This window comes from Triticum aestivum, chromosome 5A (assembly GCF_018294505.1).
Source record: "Triticum aestivum cultivar Chinese Spring chromosome 5A, IWGSC CS RefSeq v2.1, whole genome shotgun sequence".
Lineage (NCBI taxonomy): Eukaryota > Viridiplantae > Streptophyta > Magnoliopsida > Poales > Poaceae > Triticum > Triticum aestivum.
Window position 1 is genome coordinate 582,352,276 of NC_057806.1, and position 27,650 is coordinate 582,379,925.

General features: G+C 46.1%; 4 protein-coding genes across 10 annotated transcripts; 2 read left to right on the plus strand and 2 right to left on the minus strand.

Annotated features, from left to right (window-relative positions):
- Nucleotides 1–1,095: 1,095 nt before the first annotated feature.
- Nucleotides 1,096–6,776, plus strand: LOC123104979 (protein transport protein sec23-1). 2 transcript variants are annotated; one of them, XR_006450617.1, is made up of 3 exons: nt 1,096–1,795; nt 2,766–4,710; nt 6,274–6,776. XR_006450617.1 is itself a non-coding variant. In XM_044526934.1 (2 exons), the coding sequence occupies exons 1-2, from the start codon at nt 1,199–1,201 to the stop codon at nt 4,425–4,427; spliced, it is 2,259 nt and encodes a 752-aa protein (XP_044382869.1). In that variant the 5' UTR covers nt 1,096–1,198; the 3' UTR covers nt 4,428–4,801. The 2 variants fall into 2 exon arrangements, 1 of the variants encoding a protein (XP_044382869.1); XM_044526934.1 differs by lacking the exon at nt 6,274–6,776 and having other exon boundaries at nt 2,766–4,801.
- LOC543008 (auxin-responsive protein IAA13) lies at nt 5,410–8,066 on the minus strand. Its single transcript, XM_044526935.1, has 5 exons — nt 7,658–8,066; nt 6,303–6,565; nt 6,064–6,166; nt 5,878–5,939; nt 5,410–5,796 (listed from the first exon to the last, which is right to left on the minus strand). Exons 1-5 carry the CDS (start codon nt 7,891–7,893, stop codon nt 5,759–5,761), a joined length of 702 nt encoding a protein of 233 aa, XP_044382870.1. The 5' UTR covers nt 7,894–8,066; the 3' UTR covers nt 5,410–5,758.
- A 14,301-nt stretch (nt 8,067–22,367) lies between these two features.
- On the plus strand, nt 22,368–24,346 carry LOC123104982 (putative nuclease HARBI1). Of its 2 annotated transcripts, none has more exons than XM_044526942.1 (3): nt 22,368–22,759; nt 22,849–23,347; nt 23,452–24,346. In XM_044526942.1, exons 2-3 carry the CDS (start codon nt 22,877–22,879, stop codon nt 24,151–24,153), a joined length of 1,173 nt encoding a protein of 390 aa, XP_044382877.1. In that variant the 5' UTR covers nt 22,368–22,759; nt 22,849–22,876; the 3' UTR covers nt 24,154–24,346. The 2 variants fall into 2 exon arrangements, with proteins under 2 accessions (XP_044382877.1, XP_044382876.1); XM_044526941.1 differs by having other exon boundaries at nt 22,897–23,347.
- Nucleotides 24,240–26,944, minus strand: LOC123104980 (uncharacterized protein At2g29880). Of its 5 annotated transcripts, none has more exons than XM_044526937.1 (6): nt 26,541–26,944; nt 25,983–26,085; nt 25,832–25,897; nt 25,629–25,748; nt 25,127–25,540; nt 24,240–25,047 (listed from the first exon to the last, which is right to left on the minus strand). In XM_044526937.1, exons 1-6 carry the CDS (start codon nt 26,742–26,744, stop codon nt 24,500–24,502), a joined length of 1,455 nt encoding a protein of 484 aa, XP_044382872.1. In that variant the 5' UTR covers nt 26,745–26,944; the 3' UTR covers nt 24,240–24,499. The 5 variants fall into 5 exon arrangements, with proteins under 5 accessions (XP_044382872.1, XP_044382873.1, XP_044382871.1 ...); XM_044526938.1 differs by having other exon boundaries at nt 25,844–25,897; nt 25,983–26,094; XM_044526936.1 differs by having other exon boundaries at nt 25,983–26,094.
- Between the last annotated feature and the right edge of the window lie 706 nt (nt 26,945–27,650).

Here is a 27,650-nt window from a genome sequence, read left to right on the forward strand (position 1 = left end):
GAAGCTAACACAAATTGCAATGTAACGTGTAGGTAAAATCTGTACAAAGTAACATATTCACACTGGTCAAAATGCAAAAGATGGTCGACATAAAGACAAACATAATAAGAAATCAATACGATTGTTGCTGCAACTTCGTTAAGAGAATATTTCTTCCCAACTTCACAGTGTACTAACTGAGCCTTTATTTTGGAGCTACACAATAGCAAGAGCTCCCAGTGACAGATCTTCGCCACTGACATTTATATACGATGCTCCAAAACATGAAAGCACATGCTGCTAATTGCTAAAACTACGGACAAGAGTCGGGCAACTCTGCTTTTCTTGACGATCTGTACAGATTCGAGTACGTTGTTGTCTACAACGCCGGCTGAACAAGTAGGCAACCGAGGTGCGAGGGGGCTCCCCCTTTTGACCCCTTGGCAGATCTTGAGTATCACTGGCACATACGCTGGGCAATACATCATGCATGGTTTCATGGACATCAAGATGAAGGAGTGGGCGGAACCTAATGACCCGCAACATCGTCAATTTGCCATCGTGCCCAGTTTGGTTGTCTCCATTATTGGAGGCTCTAGCGACATCGGTTGTGTTAGTATCATTGCATTGGTAGATACATTGTTCCCACCATGGCGTCGAACATATAAAATACGACATCATGATATATATCGCTAATCATCCGAAATAATGTGTGACTCATGATATTCATCGCTAAACATCCATTTTTGTTATCATGCATTCTTTCGATAAAAGGGGCCACACAACCTAAGACGGGTCTTTTTCTCATACATCATGGCATGATGCATGGCATACTTGCACGATGAGCAAACTAAAATTAATGAAACATGCATGGTGACATTATGAGTCAGTAATTGCATATTAAGTGAATTGAGTTACAGTAGAGATCAAGTATTTATGTACATATGATTTGCAGCGTTTATTTCAAAGCTCTTAGAAAAAGGGAACCCAATGTTCAAAAAAAAATAAAAAGAAAAAGAAAAAGGGAACCCACCGGACAGAGAGGGCTGACCGTCGGATTTCAATCCAACGGTCCCGACGGACCACAGAGAAAAGAAGCAGGGGGGACGAAACAGCCAAGCAGGTTGGGGAAAAAGAAATGAAAGCAGAGCTAATGGCAGAGGGCTGGAGAACATAGCAAAACCCTAGTCGCCACGCCACCGCCCGCCGCCCGATTCCGATGGACTTCGCGGAGCTGGAGGCCGTGGAGGGCCTCCGCTGGCCGTGGCACTCGTGGCCGCCGACGCCCTCCGCCGCGGAGGCGCTGGTCGTCCCCACCGCGGTGCTCTGCACGCCGCTCCACCCGACGGCGCCCGACCTGCTCCCGATCCTCCCCTACCCGCCCCTCCGCTGCGCCTCCCCGGCCTGCGCCGCGGCCCTCAACCCCTTCTCCCGCGTCCACCACGCCTCCGCGCGCTGGTCCTGCTCCTTCTGCGGCTCCAATGCCAACCCCTACCCGCGCCACATCTCCCCCGATTCGATCCCCGCCGAGCTATTCCCCACCCACTCCAGCGTCGAGTACACGCTTCCCCCGGACCCTGCCGAGGTGGGGGGTGGCGCCCCGCCCGCAATCGTGTTCGTCGTGGACGCGGCCACCGCGGGGGACGAGCTCGCCGCGCTCAAGGCGGAGCTGCTCAGGGTCGTGCAGGGGCTGCCTGAGAGGGTCAGGGTGGCGCTCGTCACGTTCTCGGCGTCGGTGTGGGTGCACGATCTCGGCTTCGAGGGCTGCGCCAGGGTGGTCGTGTTCAATGGGGAGCGTGAGCTCGAGTCGGACAAGGTCGGTGAATTCTAATTTGAGATGTGATCCTACTATCCTGGGGTGTTGCTTACTTACATTATATGCTTATTATTGGTGAAACATATCAGTGCACTGTGCAAGCTGTATAGTCAGTAGGAATCACATTTAGTCCACTGTTTTTGCCTGTAGTATATGGTGAGAAAAGAACAGTTTCTGATTCCAAGCATTGCGCATATTGACTTAAACCTTCCACATCAATGGGGATCTTACCTTGGCTAAAAGACCTAGCTTCCCCGAATGTCCTGTTTCATAAACCGCTTATAAACAAGCTCAAGTGAGCATATTGAACAAAATCACAAGACAGATTAGAACAGTTTCAAGCCAGGCTTATGGGGCCACAAGCCCCCCCCCCCCCCCCCCCCCCCCCCCCCCCGCGGAACGGGCCATAGCTTTGGTTTCTGAATTCCAAGTTGAATGAACATTGTACATTGTAAATTAAGGCTCTCAGTTTGCGGTTGCTGAACTTTTATATATAATCTGCTGTGAGTAGTAGCCATGAAATCACAAAAAGTTGGTTAAACATAGGGTATGACCTTAAAGTTTTACTCTGCAGCCTTGTTATATACGAATGCAGTTTTTTTTTGTCTTCTAAGATTGTTCTTGTCAGATGTTTGACTCAAGAGTTTCTGCATTTGGGCCTCTAGGCTAGTAACACGCATATGCTCATGTCCATTAAACTAAGGTGAGTCTGGCCCCTTTTTGTAAATGAGAATAAAAAAATTTAAACCTGAACAGCAAGATGGGACTTTCAGTATCTAAGCACTTAAGCAGTGACTTACTGGAAATTATTTCCTGGATGGCGAATGATTGTTTGTTTCACATCTGTTACTCAATTGGGTCAGTCAGACTCACTGCTAACGTCATTAACTGATCTCTTACGATAACTGATTTACTTTGTATAATTTATCGTGGTTTCTGTGTATCTAAGAGGCTTTCTTGTATGTTTCAGATACAGCAACTTCTAGGTGTTCGACATTCACGATACAACAAGTTGGCTACACTGAAACCCACTGAAGCGCAGAGATTTTTGTTGCCTGTTTCTGAATGTGAATTTAGCATTACATCTGCAATAGAGGACCTGAGTTCTATGTCTGCTTGCCCACGGGGGCATCGCCCATTAAGGGCTACTGGCGCTGCTATTTCCACAGCTGTTGCTCTTCTGGAAAGTTGCTGCTCACCTTACACTGGTGGCCGAATCATGGTTTTTACATCTGGTCCCACGACAGTGGGTCCAGGACTTGTGGTGGAAACCGATCTCGGGAAGGCAATTCGTTCGCATCATGACATTTTCAATGGCAATGTGCCTCTTGTTGAAAAAGCCCAGGATTTCTATAAGAAGGTTGCCAAGAGATTGACAGACAGTGCATTAGTTCTTGATCTTTTGGCTTGCTCTCTTGATCAGATTGGAGCTGCAGAGCTTAGGTATCCAGTTGAAGTGTCTGGGGGCTTAATGGTGCTTACAGAGTCATTTGAGTCTGAACAGTTCAAAAGCTGTTTAAGGCAAACCTTCAAGCGTGAGGGTACTGATTACCTTAACATGAACTTTAATGCAACGATTGAGGTAGTGACATCAAAGGAGGTCAAGATTTGTGGTGCCCTTGGTCCTTGCATCTCCCTTCACAGACAAAACAGCTCGGTTAGTCATAAAGAAATTGGTGAGGGTGGGACAAATTATTGGAGAATGAGTACATTGAACAGCAAAACCTGTATTGCTTTCTTCTTCCGAGCTGATTGTAGCCGTGATACCGATCCCCCAACTGTCTTCTTTATTCAGTTCATGACAAGATACCGACATGGTGATGGTAGCAATCGCCTAAGGGTAACGACTGTTGCGAGAAGATGGGCTGGACCTCGATCTCCAGAAATTGCTGCAGGGTTTGATCAGGAAGCTGCTGCAGCAGTTATGGCCAGGCTTGCTGTTCACAGAGCAGAGACATACCATGTTAGAGATGTAATACGATGGCTTGACAAGATGCTTATTCGCTTCACTGCTAAGTTCGGAAACTATGTCCCTGAAGATCCATCTACATTTCGCTTGTCCACTAATTTCTCCCTGTATCCGCAGTTCATGTACTACCTGCGAAGGTCACAGTTCATTGATGTTGGCAACAGCTCTCCTGATGAAACTGCTTTCTTCCGGTTGATGTTGAATAGGGAGGGAGTTGTGGGATCCCTGATCATGATCCAGCCAACTTTATTCCAGTACTCATTTGATGGACCACCTATCCCTGTGCTGCTAGATGTCAGCTCCATCTCTCCTGATGTCATTTTGCTATTTGATTCGTACTTCTATATAGTGATTCATTATGGCTCGAAGATTGCTCAGTGGAGGAAACTTGGCTATCATAAAGACCCAAATCATGAGAACTTACGGAAGCTGCTTGAAGCACCAGAAGTTGATGCAGAGGCACTATTGGCAGACCGTTTTCCAGTGCCAAAACTCATAAAATGTGATCAGCATGGGAGCCAGGCCAGGTTTTTACTAGCCCGATTGAATCCATCTGTGACACAGAAATCACAGCTTTCTGAAGGATCTGAAGTCATATTCACCGACGATGTTTGTCTGCAAGTTTTTATTGAACACTTGCAGGAGTTGGCTGTTCAGGGTTAGCGACGCATGGACCTGCCCATGGTTCCGCTATCTCAGTTGGGCCCATCTCAGATCCTGAAGATACGGCTTTGTGATAGATGGAATGTCATATTCACGGGTGGTGTTTACTTGCAAGTTTTATTGAACGCTTGCAGTAACTGGCTGTACAGGATGAACGAGTCCATGTGGAATTAGTTACATGTTATTTCTGGCCGTATGTTATCTTGAAAATATTGCCAGAGCTCTACTGCCTGGAGGAATGAGATCTCCTTGATTTGTACATTTGCTCCAGCTCCAGTTTGATGTAAGCCAGTTACCTTTTAATTTTTGTATAGACTGATGTTATTAATCTTTACCCCCCATGAGCGTTGAGATGCCTCTGGTTACATTTGATATGCAGTAAATCACTCTACCATTCTTGTTTTAGTTATGCGGTAGGATAGTGACCATATTTTAAGGAATTAATGTCTAGATGCTACTCCCTCCGATCCAAAATAAGCGTCACAGTTTTGAACTAAGGTTAGTTCAACCTTGGTTCAAAACTGCGACACTTATTATGGATTGGAGGGAGTATTTTATAGGCATCCGCATAATACATCCTTTCAGCAGTTCATTTCTATTACGCAAACAGTGACATGTAGATGCCTCTGATCGTCTTCACACAACATCTGCATATTCCTTTTGAGGATGTGATTGCACAGCTGTGTGATTCCAATTGTATGTGACATCTTGCAGACCAACCATGATACATGCATCCTATATAAACATTTCCCTGCCATAAATGCATGATGAATAGACTATGTTTGATTAGCTTATGCAATGTACTTAGCCCTGTTATCACCACAACCCTGGCAGAGCAAGGAAGCTTCTTGCTATGATCGTACCCATCATTCCTCAAGACCCAACCTTCTCAATAACTCAATGACAGATAGGCTAAGTTATAGTAATGGATTTCCCATCACCAAGCACATGGCTTGTTCCCCTCCACTTGACCACGCACAGATTACAAAAATAGTGTGCTTATAATTAACAAACAGGTTAACTTACAAGATACCATAATAATAATAGTCTCATTGATGCCCTTTACTTAACAATCACACATACTTAATTGACAACAGTAGAATAAAATCACCAAGTAGATTCTGGGACACATGGTAGGGAACATCACATAACACCAATCCAGCTACACACAGATAGATTATTGCTTCTGGTCCACCAACAAATTAAACATGGCAACTCTCCCTTCTTTTAATCCAGCTAATAATTGAAAACATTATATATCTAAGAAACCATAGCACACTGCAAGAACACCATCCTTGTGGCATCATAGTCTTCCTCTTACTGCCCCATCTTTAGCTCTTGTTCTTGTACTTGTCCTTGGCCCTTGGTGCTGAAACAAAAAAGTCCCATGGGGGTTAGAATTAAGATTAACTCTTGAATTTCTAAGAGAATTTTGGCTGAAGAAACTGACCAAGACCGATGGCTTCGGACCCCTTCATGATCCTCAAGCGTTTGCATGAAGCAACAAACATCCTGCAGGGTAATTTATCATCAGCCGACGAAAGAAACTGGAGCGTGGACCTCGCTTAATTGCATTCTAAGCACGGGGTCGTAAATACGGGAGTAGATAAGGGGGCGCAGGAGTGAAGTAGCATACTCCCATGGGACGTCTCCAACAAGCATCCAGTCTCCATCCTTGTCTTCGTAAGTAGTAACAACATCTGAACCGTTCACTGCCTCAACCATCTTCCCCTCATTCCCTGGAAAAAAATAGTTAATGATTGTGGCACTCGTTGATTCAAACTAAGCTCCCTCCATACCAGTCGAGGCAAAATCATTAACATGAGTTGATAATATGCTCTTGCAGGTTCTGATGCCGACGGTGACGGATCTTACCAGTTGCGGTGAAGGTGCTGAACATCTTCTGCAGAGCAATGGAGAGGTCCTTGTAGGTGTTGTACATCTTGAGATCCACCTTGCGCAGGTAGGGCGCGCCGTCCATGCTCACCTTGACAAAGTTGGAGCCGTTGGCACCAGCAGCAGCGGCAGCAGCAGGCTGCTGCTTCTCGGTCTCCTCCTCCTTCTTGATCTTCACCGACTGGACGGTCATGGCGTTCCTGCGGTACGACCGGACTGGTGGCCAACCCACGGCCTGTGCCCTGGTCGACGCATAACAAGCGAAATTAGCCACAAATTTTACATTTACCACTTGCAAATCAGTTCGTAACATAATCTAGTTCCAAGTCCAACCCACTGGTGCTGTAAAAACAAATAAGATTCTCCATTGCAATTGTAGCTGGAGGTTCCATCCATCTCGATCACGCACGTTACTATATTCCTTCCGGCAGCCAGCTCCGTTTAACTAATCTATGTACGCCTGTGGCAACTTTATGGTAGTAAGTAGTACCACTATCATTATGGTGTATAATGAAAACGGCACCAACTTTAGCCAAACGCCACATGAATCATGGCCAGCATGATTATCCACAGCCTCAATCATCTATCTTCTACAGATTAAACATGTCTTCGTTTCCAGAACGGAGAATGAAACTGCTAATAACGCTTCCTTTTTGCAGTGGAATCTGCCAAGAAATGGAAAGTGTATGCAACATCATTTTCTTGCCCTCTCTGACATGTACCGGCTGCCGCACAAAGCAGGCATCAAGTGCGCATATGTTTATGGTTCGGAAAGGCGTTAATAATTCGCGTCGGCGCTTTGGAGGCGACAAACAACACACAGCGGATGGTGTCGCCTTGCGCGCTTTCTGCCATGGGATCTCCTTTGTGGATATTTTGCCCTACTTAAAGCGTTTGCCCATTTGCATGTCATGTTTTATTCAACATCCTGTAAGTATATAACGAATCCAAACTCGAGAAAACTAGTTTATAATGGGGAAAAAGATTAAAGGCCTGCACATGCTCGAGCTCTACATATGTCTAACTATGTCTATATTTGTGGATCTTTAGCTAAACAACCAGAATGAAAAGAAGAAGGAAAGGAGATAATTAATCAGGTTCCATGCATAGAATCTATACTAGAGAAAACTTACACATGTTCAAACTCTACATATGTCTAATTATGTCTGCACTTAGTATGGATCTTTTGCTAAACAACCAGAATGGAAAGAAAAGGAAAGGAGATAATCAGGTTCCGTTCGTAGAAGCTAGAAAAATCAAATTAACAAAACCAACAACCTACCATAATAAGTTGAAAATGATTATGTGTGATAAAGAAGCATATGCAGGCATACTTGGGAGCAGGTGGCTTCTCGGGGTCGGCGGCCGCGGCCTCAGCGGGCCTCTTGGCCTTGTCGGCGGCTGGCTCCGGCTTGCCGGCAGAGTCTTCCTGCATGCCGCCGGTGGGCAGCGTGAGCTTCAAGTCAATGGTGTCCTCATAGCCCCTCTTCCCGGCCTTGGCCGCCTCGGCGCCGCCCCCGGGCAGCCCGAGCCTGAGCTCCGTCCCGACGTCGACGTCGGCGCCAGCCATCGGCTCCGGCGGAGCAGCTGGTCGGCTAGCTAGCCCGTGCTTGGGTCTCCCACCTTGGACACCTCCACGCGAGCTACTCGAGCAGCTGCTGATCTCTTGGCTTCTCTTTCTCTCTCCGTGTATGCAAGATGGCTTGTGATTAGGAGATGGAGGTGGTGGAAGAGAGAGAGGAAGCAAGAACTGGGTGGGGGTGCGTATATATAGAGGGAAGAGAAAGAGGGAGGAGAGATGAAGTGGTGAATGCTCTGCTGGTAGGGTGGTAGAGAGAGAAAGCTGTGGGGTTACTAGAACAACAGTTAGTTAGAGCATGAGTGAGCCTACTTGGAGGTTGGAGCCAATAATTTTTGTTTCCATGTTTCCCCGGCTTGGATTGTCTGCTCAACGACTGATGCAAGCATAGGTGTTGCCGTGTTGCCAGTTAGCACGGTGTGGAGGTCTACCAACTTGGATCCAGTGCTATGAAATGTCAACAGGGTGGTGAATGTTGTAGGCCAACAAATAAGTGGTTTGCTACTTGCTAGTAGTATAATTTATTAGTGGGTCGAAATATAATTAGTCACCAGCTAAATTCCCCAAGGGAGATGAGCTGCAGGGTGCTGGTGTCCAGCTATCCATTGCCACAGTGTTTAGCTCTTTGTGGCCTATGAGTTTTAGTCCATGCATTTAAGGATTATTTTTGGATCCAGGATCAATTGCAAAATTGCATGAGTTCATGTCTCATGATTTGAAGGCTCAAATTAATACGAGTTGTTGCAGTTATCACATATACTGATTCTTACTTGGTTTCTTAAGGTACTACTATTTCTTGCTTTGCTTGAACTTGTTTTTTTTAAGGTACTGCTTATGAAAATCGGGTGAAACCCTTTCATCTAATTTTTGTTGGTTGTGTGCTTGAACTTGTGTACTTTATTTATCTAGAGCATCAATGGGAGTGATGCTAAAGTGATGGCAAGAAGTAATTTTGTCACAAAATGAGGAAAATTACAATTTTGTGTCACTACCTGGTAGATAGAGACATTGCTCCTTGATATTTACCCTGTCCGTTTTACAATTTTGCGTCACTACCTGGTAGATGGAGATATTGCTCCTTGATACTTACCCTGTCCGTTTATATCTTTTATAAAGTTTTCTGTCGGCTGCAATATGGTTCGTAGATTATTTTTGTAAAAAAAAGTTGTGCTGAAAGGAAATAAAGAAGTTATAAGCGTGTGTTACTATCTGATAGATAGATGATGAATCAAGTGGAACACATGAATTTATTCCCACAAAGACAACCACCATGTTTAGACAAAGGACAAGTAACCAAAACAAGGGCCAAGAAGAAAAGAGATTGTGCACAATTCACTCAACTTTCAAATCCTTGAGCTTTACCATCAATGTCATCAACAAAGGGATTAGTTCGAGAATCCTAAAATTATTCTATTTTTTTAAATCATGGAGCAATGATGTAATGGTTGGATACATGGCTTTTTTTAGCATGCCCCTCGAGGCGGTAACACGCCCACTACTTTTCACAACTAATTCTACGGTAGATAACACAAACGGGCCATTTTAGGCATAACATGGCCGCAACCCAGACATGTGTGAAATATGTGCGGTACCACGTTTACTTTGTGTGAGCGGCAACGATGAAGCAATGCTTTGTTTTAGTAATGTGTGTTAGCGGGCGAGTCTTGATCAGCTTTCATCTTCTCACCCATGGATTAAAAGTAAGTATTTGTAATAATTAGTCGTGAAAAGTCTGCTATGATGTACGGTGACCTTCTAAACTATATTTTGGCTAACCAAAGCGGCTGAACAAACGTGGTCACCATATCTCGACTTGTGTGGTGTGTACCTTACCTCACGCGGCCACCGCCCCCTCCTAGCTCTTCTCCAGAAATCTTAGGGTTCCTCCGTCTCCCGTCGGCGCCGCCACCTGTTCGCCTCGTCTCTGATGCCCTTAGGGCCATGGGGCATGCTGAATCATGATCCTTGCTGGCGGGAGTGCTCCGTTTTTTGATTTTTTTTCTTTGAGTTTTGTTAGGGTTTGTGCTCCGCTCAGGAAGGTGAGGCGACCGCTGTTCCTTGAAGATGGCATAAGATTCTCACCGCCTAGCCCCGTTCCAGTGGTGCGTCTAGCATCGTCGATTGGTGCATGAAGGTGTGTCTTCGGTGGATCTATCTTTGATGGGTGTGCTCGGATATGGTCAATTTTCGTCTACGTTTGTGTTTCTTCGGGTTGTGTCCTTCCGATCTACGCTACTCTTTATCGGCGGTTGTTACTATTCTGGTGCGCTGGTTCTATGGGGCCTCAGCACAATGACTTCCTGACTGTCTACTATAACAAATGTTACCCGACTCCTGTGAGGGGGGCGCTGATGATGGCGTGTCTTCGGTTCGGTTGAGTGCTTTTAGTCGTCGCTAGTTGGCCTACGGATCTGGATGTATTTTTTATTATTTCCGGTGTTGATTGTACTGTCATGATCAAAAATGAATAGATTGAAAGTTTACTTAAAAAATGTGGTCACAAATAAACTCATCATCCAAACCGCAATGCACCAATTGTGTAACACTCACTCACATATACTGCTATGCTTATTTTTAGAATACATATATATGCTGTTTGTGTAGCCTTTGTGGCCCGTGATGAGCAACGAAATGAAGCAGAAGGGTACCGTAAAAAAAAAACAGAAGGGTACCGGGTACCTGGTACGCGTGCAGGGTTGGCGGGACGCAGACGATCCAGGGCCAGCCCGTCCGCGGCGCCGGTGCCGGTGCCGGTGCAGGGAAGCGGAAGCGGAGCGAAGCCATACGGGGCCAGGCCAAGGCCGTGCAGGCCGGGAGCCGAAACGTGGCGCCGGGATGAGCTGGCCACCGCCGGTTTTGCCGCTGCGTGCCGGTTGGTCGTGACGCGCCTCATGGCGTCACCCTTCTTCTCCCCGGAGCCCCAGCTAATTTTCACCGCGGGTGGGCCCGCCCCGTGGGCCCGGTGGGCCGCGATGCGTGTTGTGGCCCCGGCCCTCCTCGTTCCCGATCCCCGGGGCCCACGTCGCGGCAGGATACATCGCCTTCTCCTGTTCCGGCCGGACCCCACGTCACAGGCAACGAACTGGACACGGAAATTTCTCGGAGTTGGTTCGTGCTGATTTTCATTCATGACCGGAGGCGGCGGTGAAAAACGGGCCGAGTTAAAAAAAAGCCGGAAAGAAAAAAGCTGGGCGATGCGTGCCTTCGGGCGAGCGTGGAGCGGCTTTTGGGATCCCCGGGGCGGCGGGGCCCGCGTGCCGGGAGGGGTGGGGGCAGGTCAACTCAGGTGTCGGCCCCACGGCCCCGCGTGCATGTGGCGGATGCCATGCGATGCGATACGAGCGAGCGAGCACTGTGAACGGATTCCCGGCGCCACGCGACCACACCTTTTCTGTATACCATATACTAATCCCGGCCGATGAGATTAGATTAGATTAGTTTTTGTTTTGGGCTTAGCCGCAGCATGACAGCGCATGATTTCTTGGCCACCAATCATTCCCCGGCCACCAATCGAGTTTCACTGGTGGTGGCAGCTGAATTAGTTAATTATAAGTTATAGTATATGCTTACATTATCATCGCTGCACAACGGAACAGAGCCAGCTAGGTAATTAGTTACCCGAATGGGCATGCACCTGGCCTGGATCTAGTTACGTTTAGGAAACTCGGCGGAGAATCTAAGCAGATGGTGCACATCAAGGCTGGGTAGACGTACGTGGATGCAATGCGCCGGGTGATGCAAACAAGCGTCTTCCAGCCTAGAAATACTCCTGGCGGCGTGCACAGGGAGAAGCAGGGCAAAATGCGCAAGACACAAGTTCAATTACCGCTGGATTTGATTCACTGTCGATCAGTGTATCAACAACAGCTTAGTTAGTTAGGCCTCGGCGTGGCGTGATGTCATACATGCAGCACCAACGGTCCAGTAGCAATAGATAGAGTGGTGGAGCAAATAAGTAGAGGAGAGAAGTGCATGCTGGACGGATCGATGATACCAGCAGAGAGCAGGCCCTTGTGAACGAGCTTTGTACACGATTCAGATAAGGTACTAGGGGTATAAAATAGACGAGGTAGACGATGGGCATTGGTACGTACGCATATATGCACGGTAGTACGTTGGTGCCCGCGGACGGACGGACGGCCGGCCGGGTATAACGGGGAGGAGATGGCGCATGCATGCATGTGGGGTGGGTGCGGGTGTGTCGCCGGCGCGCTGAACCCATGCCCATGTGCCCCGGGCCGGTGCACCCCACCGTCCGGCCCTCCCACGAACTCTCCTCCTGCCTGCCCGTGCATATGCGGGTATCAGGGTATGTACACAGCTCTCCATTCCATTTCCATCGGGCCATATGCGCTGCGCCCCTAGACGCCTAAATGTTCACCGATCCCGACACATCGACTTTCGCTCGAACTGTCTGTTTGTACGTAGATAGGGACCCTGAGCTCCCCTGGTCGACGAGCTCATCTGACTCACTAGGCTATTATCCGGCAATTTTGACAATTTTGACCTTGGGACGAAATCAATTCACGGAATCAACTGCCCATGAAACTATTTCACAGCACTGACCCTTTTGTGTAGCGCCCGCCACGCAGGCGCCACACCCTACGGTGCAACCACCAGCTCTGGGGCGTTGCACGCCTGTCCATCGTGGCAGCCCTTGGGCCCGCACCCAGTAGTGCAGCGCCTCCGAGCTAGGCGCCACACATGTAATGTGCAGCGCCCGGCCCGTAGGCGCTGCACTGTGACTTATCCAGCGGCTTGGCCCCCCTCCCCCACTCCCCCACCCCACACACCCCAACCCAAGCTTTGCCCCCTCTCCCACTCTCCCCCCCTCTCAAATCCTCTCCCAAATCTTGCAAATTTGAAGAATTTGTCCGTGAATTTCGAAGTCATACCCTCCCTCAAGGTAATCTTCTCCGATCCCCTTGTTTTGATCCAAGTAATGCTATTTGGGGAAACCCTAGTTTTGTTTGGATCTAGAGATTTGCATGGAGATGTGAGATCTTTGTTTGCCAATTTCCTATGATTAGGCTTTGTTAGTATGTTAGGGTTATTCTTATGGGTGTTCTTATGTTGGTGCTAGGGTTATGGTTAGGGGTAGAGTTATTGTTAAGGTTATGGTTAGGGTTAGGGTTAGGGTTAGGGTTAGGGTTGTTGTTTGATATATATATTAGGGTTTGTATTCCGTGTTAATCCTTAAATTAGTACTCATGGAAGCAATGTTACGTTGTGTTGTTTGAATGCTTATAGGGATGGAAAGAACATGTGTGTTTGTTCATCATGGGGACAAAGACGCCTTCTTGAAAGGCAATATTGAACCGGATCCGGATGAGCTTGATATGGTGTTTGATAGTAGTCCTAGCTATGCGGAGCTCTTGCAATAAGTGAGGAAAGATTTGAATTGGATGGACCCTAGTGATATCGTTGAGTTGGAGGGAAGGCATAATGTAGGTTTTGGAATGCACATCCGTTAGAAGACAATGTGTATCAACTCGGAGCAACGTTGGGTTGCATACAAGGAAACGGTGGCCGATTCACTTGACAAGGCTCTTGAGTTATTTGCAACGAAGAAGGTTGATTCAAATTTGCATTTGGACTTGAACCGGAAACCCTCCCCTTTGGTTGCTAGTAGCCCCCCACCCTTGAAGCGAGATGAAATTGTTGAACCTATTTTGACCCAAGAAGTGAGGCCAACACTGAGCCCGTTTACAAACAACCAAGATGAAGCTTTGCAAGAGGACAATGATGAGTATGCGGACGATGACAATGAAGTTGATCTCCACGACAACAATGTGGGTGATCTTGATAAATATCATTTGCAAGAGACAATGGACCATTCCATCCCTTTTTCCCGTGCATATGCATCGGATTCGGATGACGAAGGTCCCGATGAACAAGTTGATGAGGAGGGGTTCACGGTGAAGGAGGCCGAAGCTTTCGAGAAGGTATTCGGTCAGGATCACAAGACACCATTGTTCAAGGATGTTAGTCTCGCGGATGAAGCCGTTGTGGATGGTGGCAAATCTATATCTCTTGGGGTTAGGCCAAGCTCTCACCGTGATTTGGGAGACGACAAGAACTGGATTGCTAAAGGGTCTAAATTCGAAACCTTTTTGGAATTGAAGATGTGGCTCGACAACTACTCGGTTACGCATTATCGTCCACACAAGGTGGTGCACTCGGACGTCAATGTGCGCTACACGGTTGCATGTGCATGTGAAGATGAAATATGTCCGTGGATTGTGCGTGCAAGACCATGGAAAGGAGGTCCCGCTTGGCACGTAGTGAGTTGTGTGCCAACTCACATGCGCCGAGGCAAAAGGGTGGATGGCAAGATTGTGTCCCAAGACCACAGACAACTCACGTCCGAGTTCATCGCTTACAGGCTCTCCAACTCAATATCCACACTTCCAACAATGAGCGTCCAACATGTCATTGACCTTGTGAAAGCCATCTTTCATTACAAGGTGAAGTACGGCAAGGCATGGAAGGCGAAGCAAGCCGCATTTAAGATGTTGTATGGTACTTGGGAGGAAGCATACAACCGAATCCCTAAGTTGTTGTTAGACATGGCCGCCACAAACCCGGGCATGGTTCGTGTTGTCGAGCCTCATGGGCACCAAACAACGGTTTATGAAGGAAAGAAAGTCCGAGTATTTGGCCCTGCATTTTGGGCATTCGAGCAATGCGTGAGGGCTTTCGAACACTGTAGGCCGGTCATCACCATTGATGGCACGTTCTTGACCGGACAATACAAGGGCACCTTGTTGGTTGCGATAGCAAGTGATGCCAATAACCGGGTGTTGCCATTGGCATTTGCTTTGGTTGAGGCGGAGAACAATGACAACTGGGAGTGGTTTTTGCGTCTTTTGAGGACGAAGGTGTTACCCGCTCAAAGGGAAATTTGTGTCATATCGGATCGGCATGCAGGAATTCTTAACGCGGTGGAGATTGACATTCCTGGGCATGCTCCGTTGCACCATCGATAGTGCATGAGGCACTTTTGTTCGAACTTCTATAGGGCATGTGGCCTTAAGGAGTTGGCCGATGATCTTCAAGATTGTTGTCTTGCTTTCTCCGAGAAGCGGTTCGCCACTTTGTTGAACAAATTGCTCGCACACAAAAAACTTGATCACGGGGATCAAGACTTTATGAATAGGCACATTCAACACCGGAACAAGTGGGCACGTGCTTTTGATGAAGATGACCGGAGATACGGTCAAATGACAAGCAATATGGCCGAATGCTTCAATAGGGTGCTCAAAGGTGCACGTGGATTACCCGTGACGGCAATAGTTCAATACACATTTGACAAGATGAATGCGTACTTTCTAAAGTACTCGATGGAAACTGATGCACAGATAGTGGGTGAGAACCCGCGCAAGTACAAGTACAAGTTCTCACCCAAGGTTGATGAATGGTTAGAATTTCAATCACGAAAGGCGGACTCAGAAGAAGCTATATTATATGACAACGAAGAGTGGAAGTATGAATTGAAAGAGCCAGGAGGAACCACAAACGATGGCCGGCAACATGGAGGTCGGGCTTTCAAGGTGTCTTTAACACAATGTGATTGCTCTTGCGGGAGGCCATTGTTGCTTCATCTCCCATGCTCACATTTGTATACCGCCGGTCGCCTTAGAAATGTGGACATCAATCACCCACGCACCATGAGGGAGTTGGAGTTCTCAATCATGACGGTCAAGAAAACATGGGCTCCCCGCTTTCACCCATACTTTGACCAATCACAATGGCCGGAGTACCATGGAGTTCAACTATGGCCAGATCCGGAGTTGAAGGTTGTTAAACGGGGTAGACGTAAAACAAAGCGTCTTAGAGGTGACATGGATGGATGGGGCCATGGTGGCCGCCGCGAAGCGGGAAACGATCAATTCCAAGAGCCTCGTGAGAGCTCCCGTTGTGGGGAATGCAAAGGTCATGGCCACAACAAAAGAAAATGTACGAAACCAAGGAAAAAGTCCAAGAAAAATGATGCAAGCACTAGCCAACAAGGAGCTACACAAGGGAGCCAACCAAGTGGTAGCCAACAAGTGCCAAGCCAACCAAGAGGTAGCCAACAAGTGCGAAGGCAACAACGTGGTAGCCAACAAGCGCCAAGGCAACCAAGTGGGAGCCAACCTAGTGGTAGCCAACAAGTGCCAAGGCAACCAAGTGGGAGCCAACCTAGTGGTAGCCAACAAGTGCCAAGCCAACCAAGTGGGAGCCAACCTAGTGGTAGCCAACAAGTGCCAAGCCAACCAAGTGGTAGCCAACAAGTGCCAAGCCAACCAAGTGTTAGTCAAAGAGGATCTAGGCAACAAAGAGGTCAGCAATTAGGACTTACAAGAGGCCGTGGTGGTGGTAGTCTAGACCGTGGTGGTGGTGTTGGCCGTGGTGATGGTCTTGGCCGTGGTGATGGTCTTGGCCGTGGTGATGGTCTTGGCCTTGGTGATGGACTTGGCCGTGGTGATGGACAAGGGCAAGGTCGTTATAGAGGAATGTTTGGATACCTCGATGGACCATTTTCGTATGTTGCTCACTAACTATAATGTTTCAAATGTTCTTGTTTTTCATATGTTCTTCTTTTACATGTGCTTCCATTTGTTTTTATTGTCTTTACTAACCATTATGTTTCACTCATTGTAGGTATGGCGGCTTCCCAACCCAACAAACCAACAATGAAGGAGGATGGCGAAGATGAGATGGTGGGATGGTGGGAGAAGGCTGCGAAGAAGCTTAGAGAGGAGGATGCAGCCAAGCTAAAGAAGAAGAAGAAGAAGAAGAAGGAAGAGGAGCTTGAGGAGAAGAGGAAGGCAAAAGAGAGAGCGTCAAATGCGATGCGCTCTAGGGAGCAAGCATTGGTGAGGAAATGTGAGGAGGCACAGAAGAAGCGTCAAAAGGATTTTGAAGAAGGAACCATGAAGCTTTGGGCAATTGCAGCTGAAAAAAAAGAGAGGAAGGATAAGATATTCATGGAGAGGGTGGTTAAGGAGGCCCACCTCATAAGGAAAAGGGAGGAGGAAGAGGAAGAAGAGAGTAAGAAGAAGAAGGGAAAGGGGCCTTGCTCTACGCAATAGAGCTATGTCATCTTCAACTTGCTTGTGGACGATAATCGTGTTATCCTCTAAACTATGCTCTTCGATTTGGTTGTGAACTACTATGTGTCATGAACTACTATCTCTTCTCCTTGATTTGGTTGTGAACTACTATGTGTCATGAACTACTACCTGTCCTCCTCGATTTGGTTGTGATCTACTATGCGTCGTGAGGTACTATGTATTATGAACTAGTATGTGTCGTGAAGTACTTTGTGCATATGTTGTCTTCACAGTTCTTTGCTTGCTATCTGTCGTGAACTACTATCTCTCCTCATCGGAATATGTGTGCATGTGCCAAAAAATTTGCTAAGTACAAGTGCAACGCCTAGCTCCGGGGCGTTGCACTGTACAGTGTGGCGCCTCGAAGCTAGGCGTTGCAGCGGCTGTAGGTTGCAAACACTTTGTTTGCTCTCTGCTTAGCTCAGCCTAGGAGTGCAACGCCTCAGTGCTAGGCATCACACTGTATAATGCAGCGCCTAGCGCTGAGGCGTTGCACCCTTGGGTTGAGCTAAACAGAGAGCAAACAAAGTGTTTGCAACCTACAGCCGCTGCAGCGCCTAGCTTCGAGGCGCCACACTGTACAGTGGAACGCCTAGCTCTCGGGCGTTGCACTGTATAGTGTGGCGCCTCCAAACTAGGCGCTGCAGCGGCTGTAGCTTGCAAACAAAGTACTTGCTCTCTGCTTAGCTCAGCCCAGGCGTGCAACACTTCAGGGCTAGGCGCTGCACTATACAGTATGACGCCCCGCACTGAGGCGTTGCACCCTTAGGCTGAGCTAAGCAGAGAGCAAACACTTTGTTTGCAAGCTACAGCCGCTGCAGCGCCTAAAGTGGAGGCGTCACACTGTACAGTGCAATGCCCCCTAGCTAGGTGTTGCACTGTACAGTGTGGCGCCTCCGTGCTAGGTGCTGCAGCGGCTGTAGCTTGCAAACACTTTGTTTGCTCTCTGCTTAGCTCAGCCCAAGGGTGCAACGTCTCAGCGCTAGGCGCTGCACTGTACAGTGTGACACCTAGCACTGAGGCGTTGCATTCTTGGGCTGAGCTAAGCAGAGAGCAAACACTTTGTTTGCAAGCTACAGCCTGAACTCTAAAGGGTTACCAAAACTATCTCATGTTCCATACGGCTCCTATATCACCTGCAAAATGGGATAGAATGCAAAATTGATATCGACTTGCAATAGAAGCATCATAATCACTTATGCAATGTCAATTCACCTGCTCAGGCGTGATCGCGTCAAGCTCGCTCTAGTACAACTTGTACATGACCGAGGGATCATCTGTTGTCTCATTTAACACATCCCACTTGTAAGCCCAAGTGGGTAGCCGTAGTAGGTCGCCTTTGTCGTCCCAATCATCGTACTTCACCTTCTTCGGACGTCCAACCGGCAAATGCTCCCAGCTCCATATGGAAAGTGCGAGCAAACAACCACTAATACCTCCAGATGACCTACAACAGGCTTCGTCCAACTGCACATAAAAGAGAACATGGTTCAATTAAGAGCAAGATCGCATTCATAATGTAGCAATGAAGTGAAAAGGAAACAACTTCATACCTCTCTATACAAGTAAGCCAGTGTCGCGGAACCCCAACTCCAATTGCTATCGAAGACGGTCAACGCCTTCAGCCACATCCATGGAGCATTGTTGCCTGTGCCATCAGCAAACATAGTCCTGGATATCACATACCACATGTAGACACGAGCATATGTCTTGACCGTGTCCTCATCAGCTTCCGGTGGGCAAGTACCAAAGTGCTCAGTAATCCACGTGAAAGTAGCACCGGCTGCGACTCTTTCCTTCTTCTTGTCTTCTGCTGCTGGTTCCGGAGGCTCCGGAGGAACCATACCGATAAGGGCATGCATCTGCGCGCGCCACCCATCGGAATCGGTGCTCATACATAGAGGATTCCCATCGATAGGAAGACCGGTGATCATAGCAATATCCTGGAGCGTCACGGTCATCTCCCCGGTCCGTAGATGGAAACTATGTGTCTTCGGCCGCCAATGATCAATAAGCGCGGTGAGTGCTGGAGCATTGTTGGGTGGCGTCGACCGTCTGACCATATGAATGAAAGGGAGAAGTCCTGTCTCCCTTACATACGGTGTGTATCGTTCATCATAGCGCATCAACCCAAGGGTGACCCCGTGAGAACGAAGCTTCAAAGGTGCAAGCTCCTACAAACAAACAATTCATAACATTACATATGGGGCATTTGTGTTTGAAATAAATACGAAATTCATAAAACATGCCACTTTCATTATTACCCGCTGCTCCACCGCCATAGCGTACGACCGGTGTCGTTTGTCCCAGTGATCATCGAGAAGCCAAACCATCCCAACAATTTTGAAAGAGAGCTTTCTTGTCAACACGATTATCTTTTGAATACAAATAAACTAAAGTACGCCTACTAGATGCAACCGTACCAATCTATGTATCCAACCATATCAAATCAAACAAAACTAATAAAGTAGGATTTCACAAATAACTAGGCCTACTTCATACAAATAACTTTTCCATAAACTATGCCTACTTCATACAAATAACTCTTCCATAAACTAAACTAGGGTTCCACAAATCAAACAAACAAGGGTTGTAATACATGCAAAGTTCTAATACATGCAAGATTCAAATCTAATCTAATCAAACAAGGATTCCTCAAATCTTCAAAATATCATATTTTCTATGGATAGAAAGAAGTGGATCAGAGGAGAGTACCTTCTAGGATGGATTGGTGAAGAAATGCACGGACCAAATTGTCGGATTTGAAGGATTTGGGAGAGGGGATTGAGAGGGGGAGAGGAGGAAGCCGCCGGCGCGCCTGTTTTGTAACTCCTGGAACGAATGGGTGGGGTGGGGGGAGGGGGAGGGGGCGGCTGGCATCTAAGTCACAGTGCAGCGCCTACGGGCCGGGCGCTGCACATTACATATGTGGCGCCTAGCTCGGAGGCGCTGCACTACTGGGTGCGGGCCCAAGGGCTGCCACGATGGACATGTGTGCAACGCCCCAGAGCTGGGCGTTGCAGTGTGGCGCCTGCGTGGTGGGCGCTACACAAAAGGGTCAGTGCTGTGAAATAGTTTCACGGGCAGTTCATTCCGTGAATTGATTTCGTCCCAAGGTCAAAATTGTCAAATTTGCCCTATTACCCATGGCATATATCGATCTCCCCTTTGACTGCTTCCTTCAAAGAGTATATGATTATTAGGAAGTATATGATAGACTAAGATTTAATCATGCATTGTCTTGTACTTCAAGTTGGTCATTGTAGTCATATATATATATATATATATATATATATATATATATATATATATATATATATATATATATATATATATATATATGTATGTATGTATGTATATAGTGTTACTATTTATCACCCAGGGTGCAGAATAAGTTATTCTTCACCCGAGGTAACCTTACGATGATTTCATAATTAAATTACGTTTGGAATTCAAATAGTTACATTCCTATTGATCCACTACGTAAAATTTGGCATAAGAAAATAAAAATATAGGTCATAAGATAAGAAAATTTGCAGTTTATGTATATTTTACACTATATTTCTACGTTTGTAATTTTACATAATATAAAATATTTTTTACGACGATTATATATTTTCTTATGGTCTCTTTTTACGTTGGAAATAAGATAAAACTTACGGAACATAAAATTACGGTGCATTGATGGTAAAATAGAGAAGGGTGAAGAATAACTATTCCTCACACAGGGTGACGAATAGCGCGACCCTATATATGCCCACGAGGCTCAAGCAATACAACAACTATTCCATCAATCCCTCTATCCCTTCTAACACTTTTGTTACTAGCCCTGCATATATTGATTGAACGCCTTGTAATAAGATTGTCTATGGACCGAGTTACACCTTTTTGGGAACAAGTATGGACGCCCTCTTGCAACGCGCGTCAAAAATGAGAAGCGTGATTTCATGCCTGGAAGGCCGACCATGAAAGTTATTTTCTTAACACGACAAATTACCAAGAGATATAGGGAGCAAAAGATGGACAAGCATATGATGTCCATTTACTCGAAGAAGGCTTACGATAAGATGCCACACAATGTCATATGACGGGCCTTAACACAAAATGCTAACAAGGTACATTACTCTCATTAAGGGCATGTAGAGTAATGTTCTGACAACTGTTCGAAGAAACGATGATGACACCGATGACTTATCAAATAGGACTATACCAAGGGTCAGTTCTGAGTCTTATATACCTTGGTGATGAAGAAGGTCACAAAGGATATATGGTGTATGCACTTTACAGATGATGTGGTGCTAGTCAACGATAGTCAGACAGGAGTTGTAGCAAGTTAGAGCTCCGTCGATAGACTTTGGAGTCAGAATGTTTTATACTTTTTAGAACTAAAATTGAGTACACATTAGGTGTGGTTTCAATCCTACTAGGTACAAGGGAGTGTACGAGGAGGAGGAGTTTAACCTTGACGGACATGTGATACTTTAAAATGACACCTTTCGATATTCCAGGTGAATGATGCAGAATGATGGTTATAAATCGATGAAGATCTGAGTCATTGAATGAAAGCCGGATCAATGAAATGGAGCCAAGCTTCTGCCGTCCTATGCGACAAAAGGGTACCACAAATTTTAGGTAGATAGGACGTTGATTCAGTCAACCAGTGTCATCGGGATGTTGACCAAGTAAAGACATGGCCAACAGTAAGTGTAGTAGAGACAATATGGGTCTCAATTCTAACTCACTCCGATTTTGTTTGTGATTGGAACCCAAGCTCCATTTTGAAAATATCCGGTTCTAGTACTACCTACTTGCATTGGCTCTTCTAGCTAAGAAGCGGTGCTCCTTTCCACTACTTAATTTTGTCTGCTACAAGTTGAAAATTGCATTTTGCGAGCATATATATAACCAAACTGACCAATTAGTCATTTGATCCATTATTAAAGTGCATGTGTGAACTTTGAGGGGCGAGAAGAGATTGGGAAGCACACCAAGGGGCAGGGAGCACCACTTGCGATCAATCATCAGCATGATTGGCATCCCCTCCATCGCAAGCAAGCGAGCAACGGTGTGATTGGGATTAGAGCCCATCGACGAGATAGTACACATGCATGCAAGCAAGTCAGCAGCTTCGTGATTGGGATTAGGGCAGCAGGTACGACTCTCGAGCTACCCCCGATGGAATATACAACGCACCTCCCTCCCCGGCCCTGTCTAGCAATATGCTCCGCCGCATGTGCCCGGTCGATTCCTGCTGCCCTACCACAGAGACGATGGAATCGAGCCAGGCACGATCCAAGAACCTGCATGCAGCGTAGAATGATGAGCGAAGCTCCATGCAGCCGGGGCCAACAAGTTTTAGGCCTCCTTTGGTTCAAAAGATGGGAATTTTATAGGAATAGGAAAAGTATAGGAAATGAGGTGTATGCATTTCCAATCCTATGGCTGCTCAGATCATAGGAATAGGAAATTAAATGCCCTTTGGTTCACAGGATAGGAACACACATAGGAAACATAAAGAAATAATATTTTAATTTAAAGCAACTAGCCGTTAGTTGCTCTCAAGCAACTAGCCGTTACATGGCTGTACTAGCTTTCTCTCCCTATATATCATCTTGTTGTGGAGATCAAAACACACACATCTCATCTTCAGAATACACACAAATCTCATCTTCAGTTTATGGTTAGCTAACCAAAGAAGGAACCCCTCCAGCAGCTTCTAGCATGGTCGTCAACAACAACCAGGATAACATAAACAACAGGTTAGTACATATGCATTGACAATATGATTTAGCTCCATATTTTCTTTGCTGATCCACATCTCACTGATAGAACATACAAATATTTTCAGCATTTCTTGCTGATTTACACACATTTCAATGGATCCAAGCTATTACAGGAGGTCACAGATGGAGGATGAATTCATGTTATTTGTCTTCCCTACCATGGAAGAAGGAAGGGAGAAAAAACCAATGCATACATCTAGTCTTACAGGAGCTGCTTATGTCCAGGAAATCTTAAATGGGCATGAAAGCTTATGCAGAAGGCATTTCAGAATGGAGGCTTACATCTTTCATGCTCTAGTTGAGAAGCTGCGTGAGAATGAAATACTTGAAGATTCTACAATAGTCTCCTTGGAAGAAAAGGTTGCCATATTTTTATATGCAGTTGCAAAAAATGCTAGTAATGAAACCTTGCAGGATAGGTTCCAGCACAGTGGGCAAACCATCAGTCGACACTTTGGAGATGTACTAGAGGCAATTACAAAGCTTGCAAGCATCTATATACGCCCACCTTCTCTTCGACCACATCCAGTCTTGAGGAGATCACATTTCCATCCCTACTTCAATGTAAGCATACATTTTCATATATTTCTGACTTTGTATTGGTAAATGTAATATGGTTGTTTGAAGTTTTATTCAAAATAATATCTCATGATATAATATGAATACAGGATTGCATTGGTGCTATTGATGGTACACATATTCCAGTGACTATCTCACCACATGAACAAGAGCCATATCAAAACAGAAAGCAAACAATCACACAAAATGTTATGGTTGCATGTGACTTTGATTTGAGGTTTGTGCATGTGCATCCTGGCTGGGAAGGATCAGCCTCGGATGCAAGGGTTCTCCAAGATGCACTTAACCATGGATTTCAGGTACCTCATGGTAAATATTATCTTGTAGATGCGGGCTACGCAAACACACCACAGTTTCTTGCCCCATACCGTGGAACTAGATACCATTTGCAAGAACAAGCACAAGTACGTCAAAGGCCGCGGAATCGTAGAGAACTATTCAACCTTCGCCATGCACAATTACGGAATCATATAGAGAGAATTATTGGCATAGTGAAAAAGAGATTTCCAGTTCTGAAAGTTGCTACACACTATTCCCCCGGCAAACAAGTTGACATATCAATGGCATGTTGTGTCCTACATAATTTCATTCGGCTTCATGATGGAGATGTCTCATGGCTCAACAATGACACTCCAGATATTGACCCACATCTAATTGTGGACGTGCCCACGGGAGATGAAAACTACACTAGTGATGTTGGAGCATTCAATAACACAAGAGAAGCAGGAAACCACCTACGGGATTATATAGCAGATAAACTGTGGGAGGACTATATTGCAAGAAGAGCTTGATATATGCATTGTAACGTGTACCGCAAACAAATGTATGGCAAAAAAATGTACTGCAAACCAAGATTATGGCATGTCGAAATTGTAATATTCATTAAAGCAAAGTACTAGATGCCATGTTCGTTTTCTGCAACTACTACATGCTTGCTCTTTCATTTTCTGCAGCAAGTAGTTCTACCAAAATATTACCCAGCCACGTACTTCTACTCCCTAGTTCAGCTTTCTACTTCAAGTAATTCTACCAAAATACAACCTAGATAGCCACACACTTTGTTTGCGTCCAACAAAAGACTCCACGCATCTTAAGTGCTATGCCAAAATACTACCTAGCAGCCTGCAAGTAATATGTTTAGATATGCCCAATCTGCCTTTTGAGCCAGGCTAACCTTGGTTCATCCGTAGAAAACGATAGGAAAAGCTCTCTATTCTCCTTGCTTTTGAAGATATCAGCAGCCATCACCATATCAGCCATTTGTAGACCAGGTAGACGTTCAAGTGTTGTGACACACCTACTGATGCTATAGGGATCCTCAAGCTTCTTCTCCTCAATAGCTGCAAACCGTTCAATTTCTTCTTTCTTGAGCTTCAAGTACTTCTCTTGAAAATCACTATTTTTCTGCCTCTTTGTGGGTCTTGCTCCACACATTTCCGGTGTTTTCACAAACTGAGAATTCATTTGTGTGGAGCGCCTTGATGGGCATTGCTGCTGGGGAAAATCAGAAGTGTCTTTCTCACCTTCTTCTTCAATGGGAAAATCAGCAACATTTATATTAGGTGAGGGTGATCCATCATAATCATTGGTCCCTTGTGATTCTGCAAATTTGGTTTGTGATGGTTCTTTATCCCTATCTGCATAATAGTCCATGCCACGCCTATTCCTTCCTTCAGCATACCGTCCTGGAGATAATTAAAAACTAGTGAGAACATGCTTACAACACAGAAAGTGTTTGTCTCTCCATACAATGTTATAGCTTACCTTCATACAATGCAAATAAATCATCATAATATGGAAAGTGTTTGTCTCTCCATATGAGTGCATCCGTGTTACGACGCTCCGCAAATGATTCCCAAACGGCATCTGGGGCAACAACTTTCATTCCGATACGGTCCCAACCAAAGCCACTCTCAGCTGCCAACTCTTTCACAGTGCGGAAGTCTTTCTTCAGATCCTGTTCCTTTTGTTTCACTTTTTTAACATCTAGTGACAAGCCAAACTTTTTGTTTATGTTATCCACAATCTTATTCCATGCCTCTTTACTCCATGCATTCTGAGTTCTATAACCTGGGACATTAAAATCTTTCAGCTGTTGAATAAGATATAGCTTCATTTGGTGACTCCACTTGGCTCTAGGAAGACTCTTTTTGGACTTTGAAACTGCAAAGCAAAGAGCTATATTACATAATATGCAATTGTGCTTCCATGATTAAATTTCAGTAATTCACCACATTAACAAGACTGAGATTAAGAGATTTTGTACCACTATCCTCATGCTGCCTTGCACTCCTTTGGTCAAAGTCGAGGTCATCACAACGCTGCAGCGTACCAAAATTAGGACGGCGTCCTATGATCCTTTGACTGAACTCCAAGTCATCAAGTCCTGAAATACACAAAATATTATGCTATTGTGCTTCCGTATTAATTTCACCAAATTAACTTAACCAAGAATAAGAGAATCAATACCATTGTCCTGACCAATATTTGTTTGGTGTCCTGTAGCTCCTTGAGTAAACTCCAGGTCATCAAGTCCTTGAATATATTGAACATTATGCAATTGTGTTTCCATGATTAAATTTTACCATATTAAATTGAATAAGAATAAGAGAAATTGTACCATTGTCCTGATGGTGACCAATATTTGGACAAGGTATTGTAGTCCTTTGACTGAACTCATGGCCTTGAATACCAAAGTCTATCATCCTGCCTTGATCATCCATCTGAAGAAACTGAATCGTATTATTAGTGGGACTAGTGAGATAGTAAAATATGTACTGTTATGTAATAAAAGAAATTACGTTTTAATAAGACATATAATGGGACTAGTGAGAGCTGAGAGATGAGTCAAGCCACAATCAATTGTATTGCCTGGTCAGAGTTACAAGAGTACAAGTAGGGAACACAAGAACTGCTCCCGTGATGGACGGCACCAGCTATACATCTGTGCTATTAGATTAGGACTCTAAAAGCTAGCAAACTGAGCAATTAGATTAGGACTGTGCGTCTAATTTTTGTTGGGCCCTTTCCTAAAAAATCTTGGGATTGGGCTGGACTAGAGACTCATGATACGGGGGATTTCTAGGGGCATCTCACACCGGCAAGATGGACAGGGCTATTTCTCCATTAATTAGCACCAGATCTGAAAATCAATAGAGAGGGAAAGATAGAATCGTACCTGAAGAGACTTGCGGCAGATGGATGCCGCTGGGGCTTGGTGGCTAGCTGGTCGACGGTAGATGCTCCAGCTTGCCGGTGGTTCCTGCCCGCCGCCTGGATGTGGTCGCGTCGCGCGGCCGTCTGCCGCCGTCCTCCCTGCCGGTCGATCTTCAAGGTTGGAGCTGCGCCGCTCTGTGTGAGGAGAGGAGGGGCGGCTGGACATGTCGATTTTGCTTCTTTTCCCCTCCCTCTCTCTATTTGTGCGCAGGTGAGTGAAGCGGCCGAGCGAAAAAAAGGGAGGGAACAGTTGCCGCCGCGCGCGTCGTTCGCGCCAGGAAGTTTTCCATTAGGTTGGACCTCTTTTTTTTGTTCCTGCAAAACGTGAAGGAAAGGAAGAAATCCTGTACAGAAATAGGATGGCATTCCTGTGAACCAAAGGCCTCCAAAGGATTATTTCCTACAAATATCCTATCCTACAAAATTTCTATAAAAATCCTATAAACCAAAGGAGGCCTTACTCGCAGCCTGCCTGCATGCTGCATGCTTCTCGTACTGGCACACTGCATGCATGGACAGTACTTTTCCTGTACGGTTTTCCACCGTCTGCAGCCGGCCGGCTGGCCGGCAGGCAGGCCTGGGGAGGCGTGCTCCCGCTAGATCAATTCGGACGTTGAAAAAAATGGCGGCCCTGTCTGGTTTCGAGAGGGAAACTGCTCCTGTTGCTGCTGGTTTTACACTCTGAGCGAGTTGCGTGGAACAAACCGCAGATGTCGTGTCTGAGAGGGCAACGACGACGCAGGGGCACGTCTGGGTGTCGCGGGCGGGCAGGCAGGCAGGCACTGAGCCCACGCACGCTAGCTGGCTGGCTCCATGGACGTACGTACACGGTATACACGGTACGTACTGCTGTTTTGAACTTCTTCTCCCGGGAATTCAGTGGTGCCTAGGATCGGGCGCTGCCACTATAGTTTTTCTTTTTCTCGATCTCCTTGTCTATTTGACCTTGAGGTCACTCGAGCTACCAAGTACTCTAGCTAGTAGCACTACGTTCATACTACTTCATACCAGTGGTGCTGTTTGTTGGCTGATCGAGTGGGGCGCGGCAGGTGAACTGAGCAAGCTTGCCAGG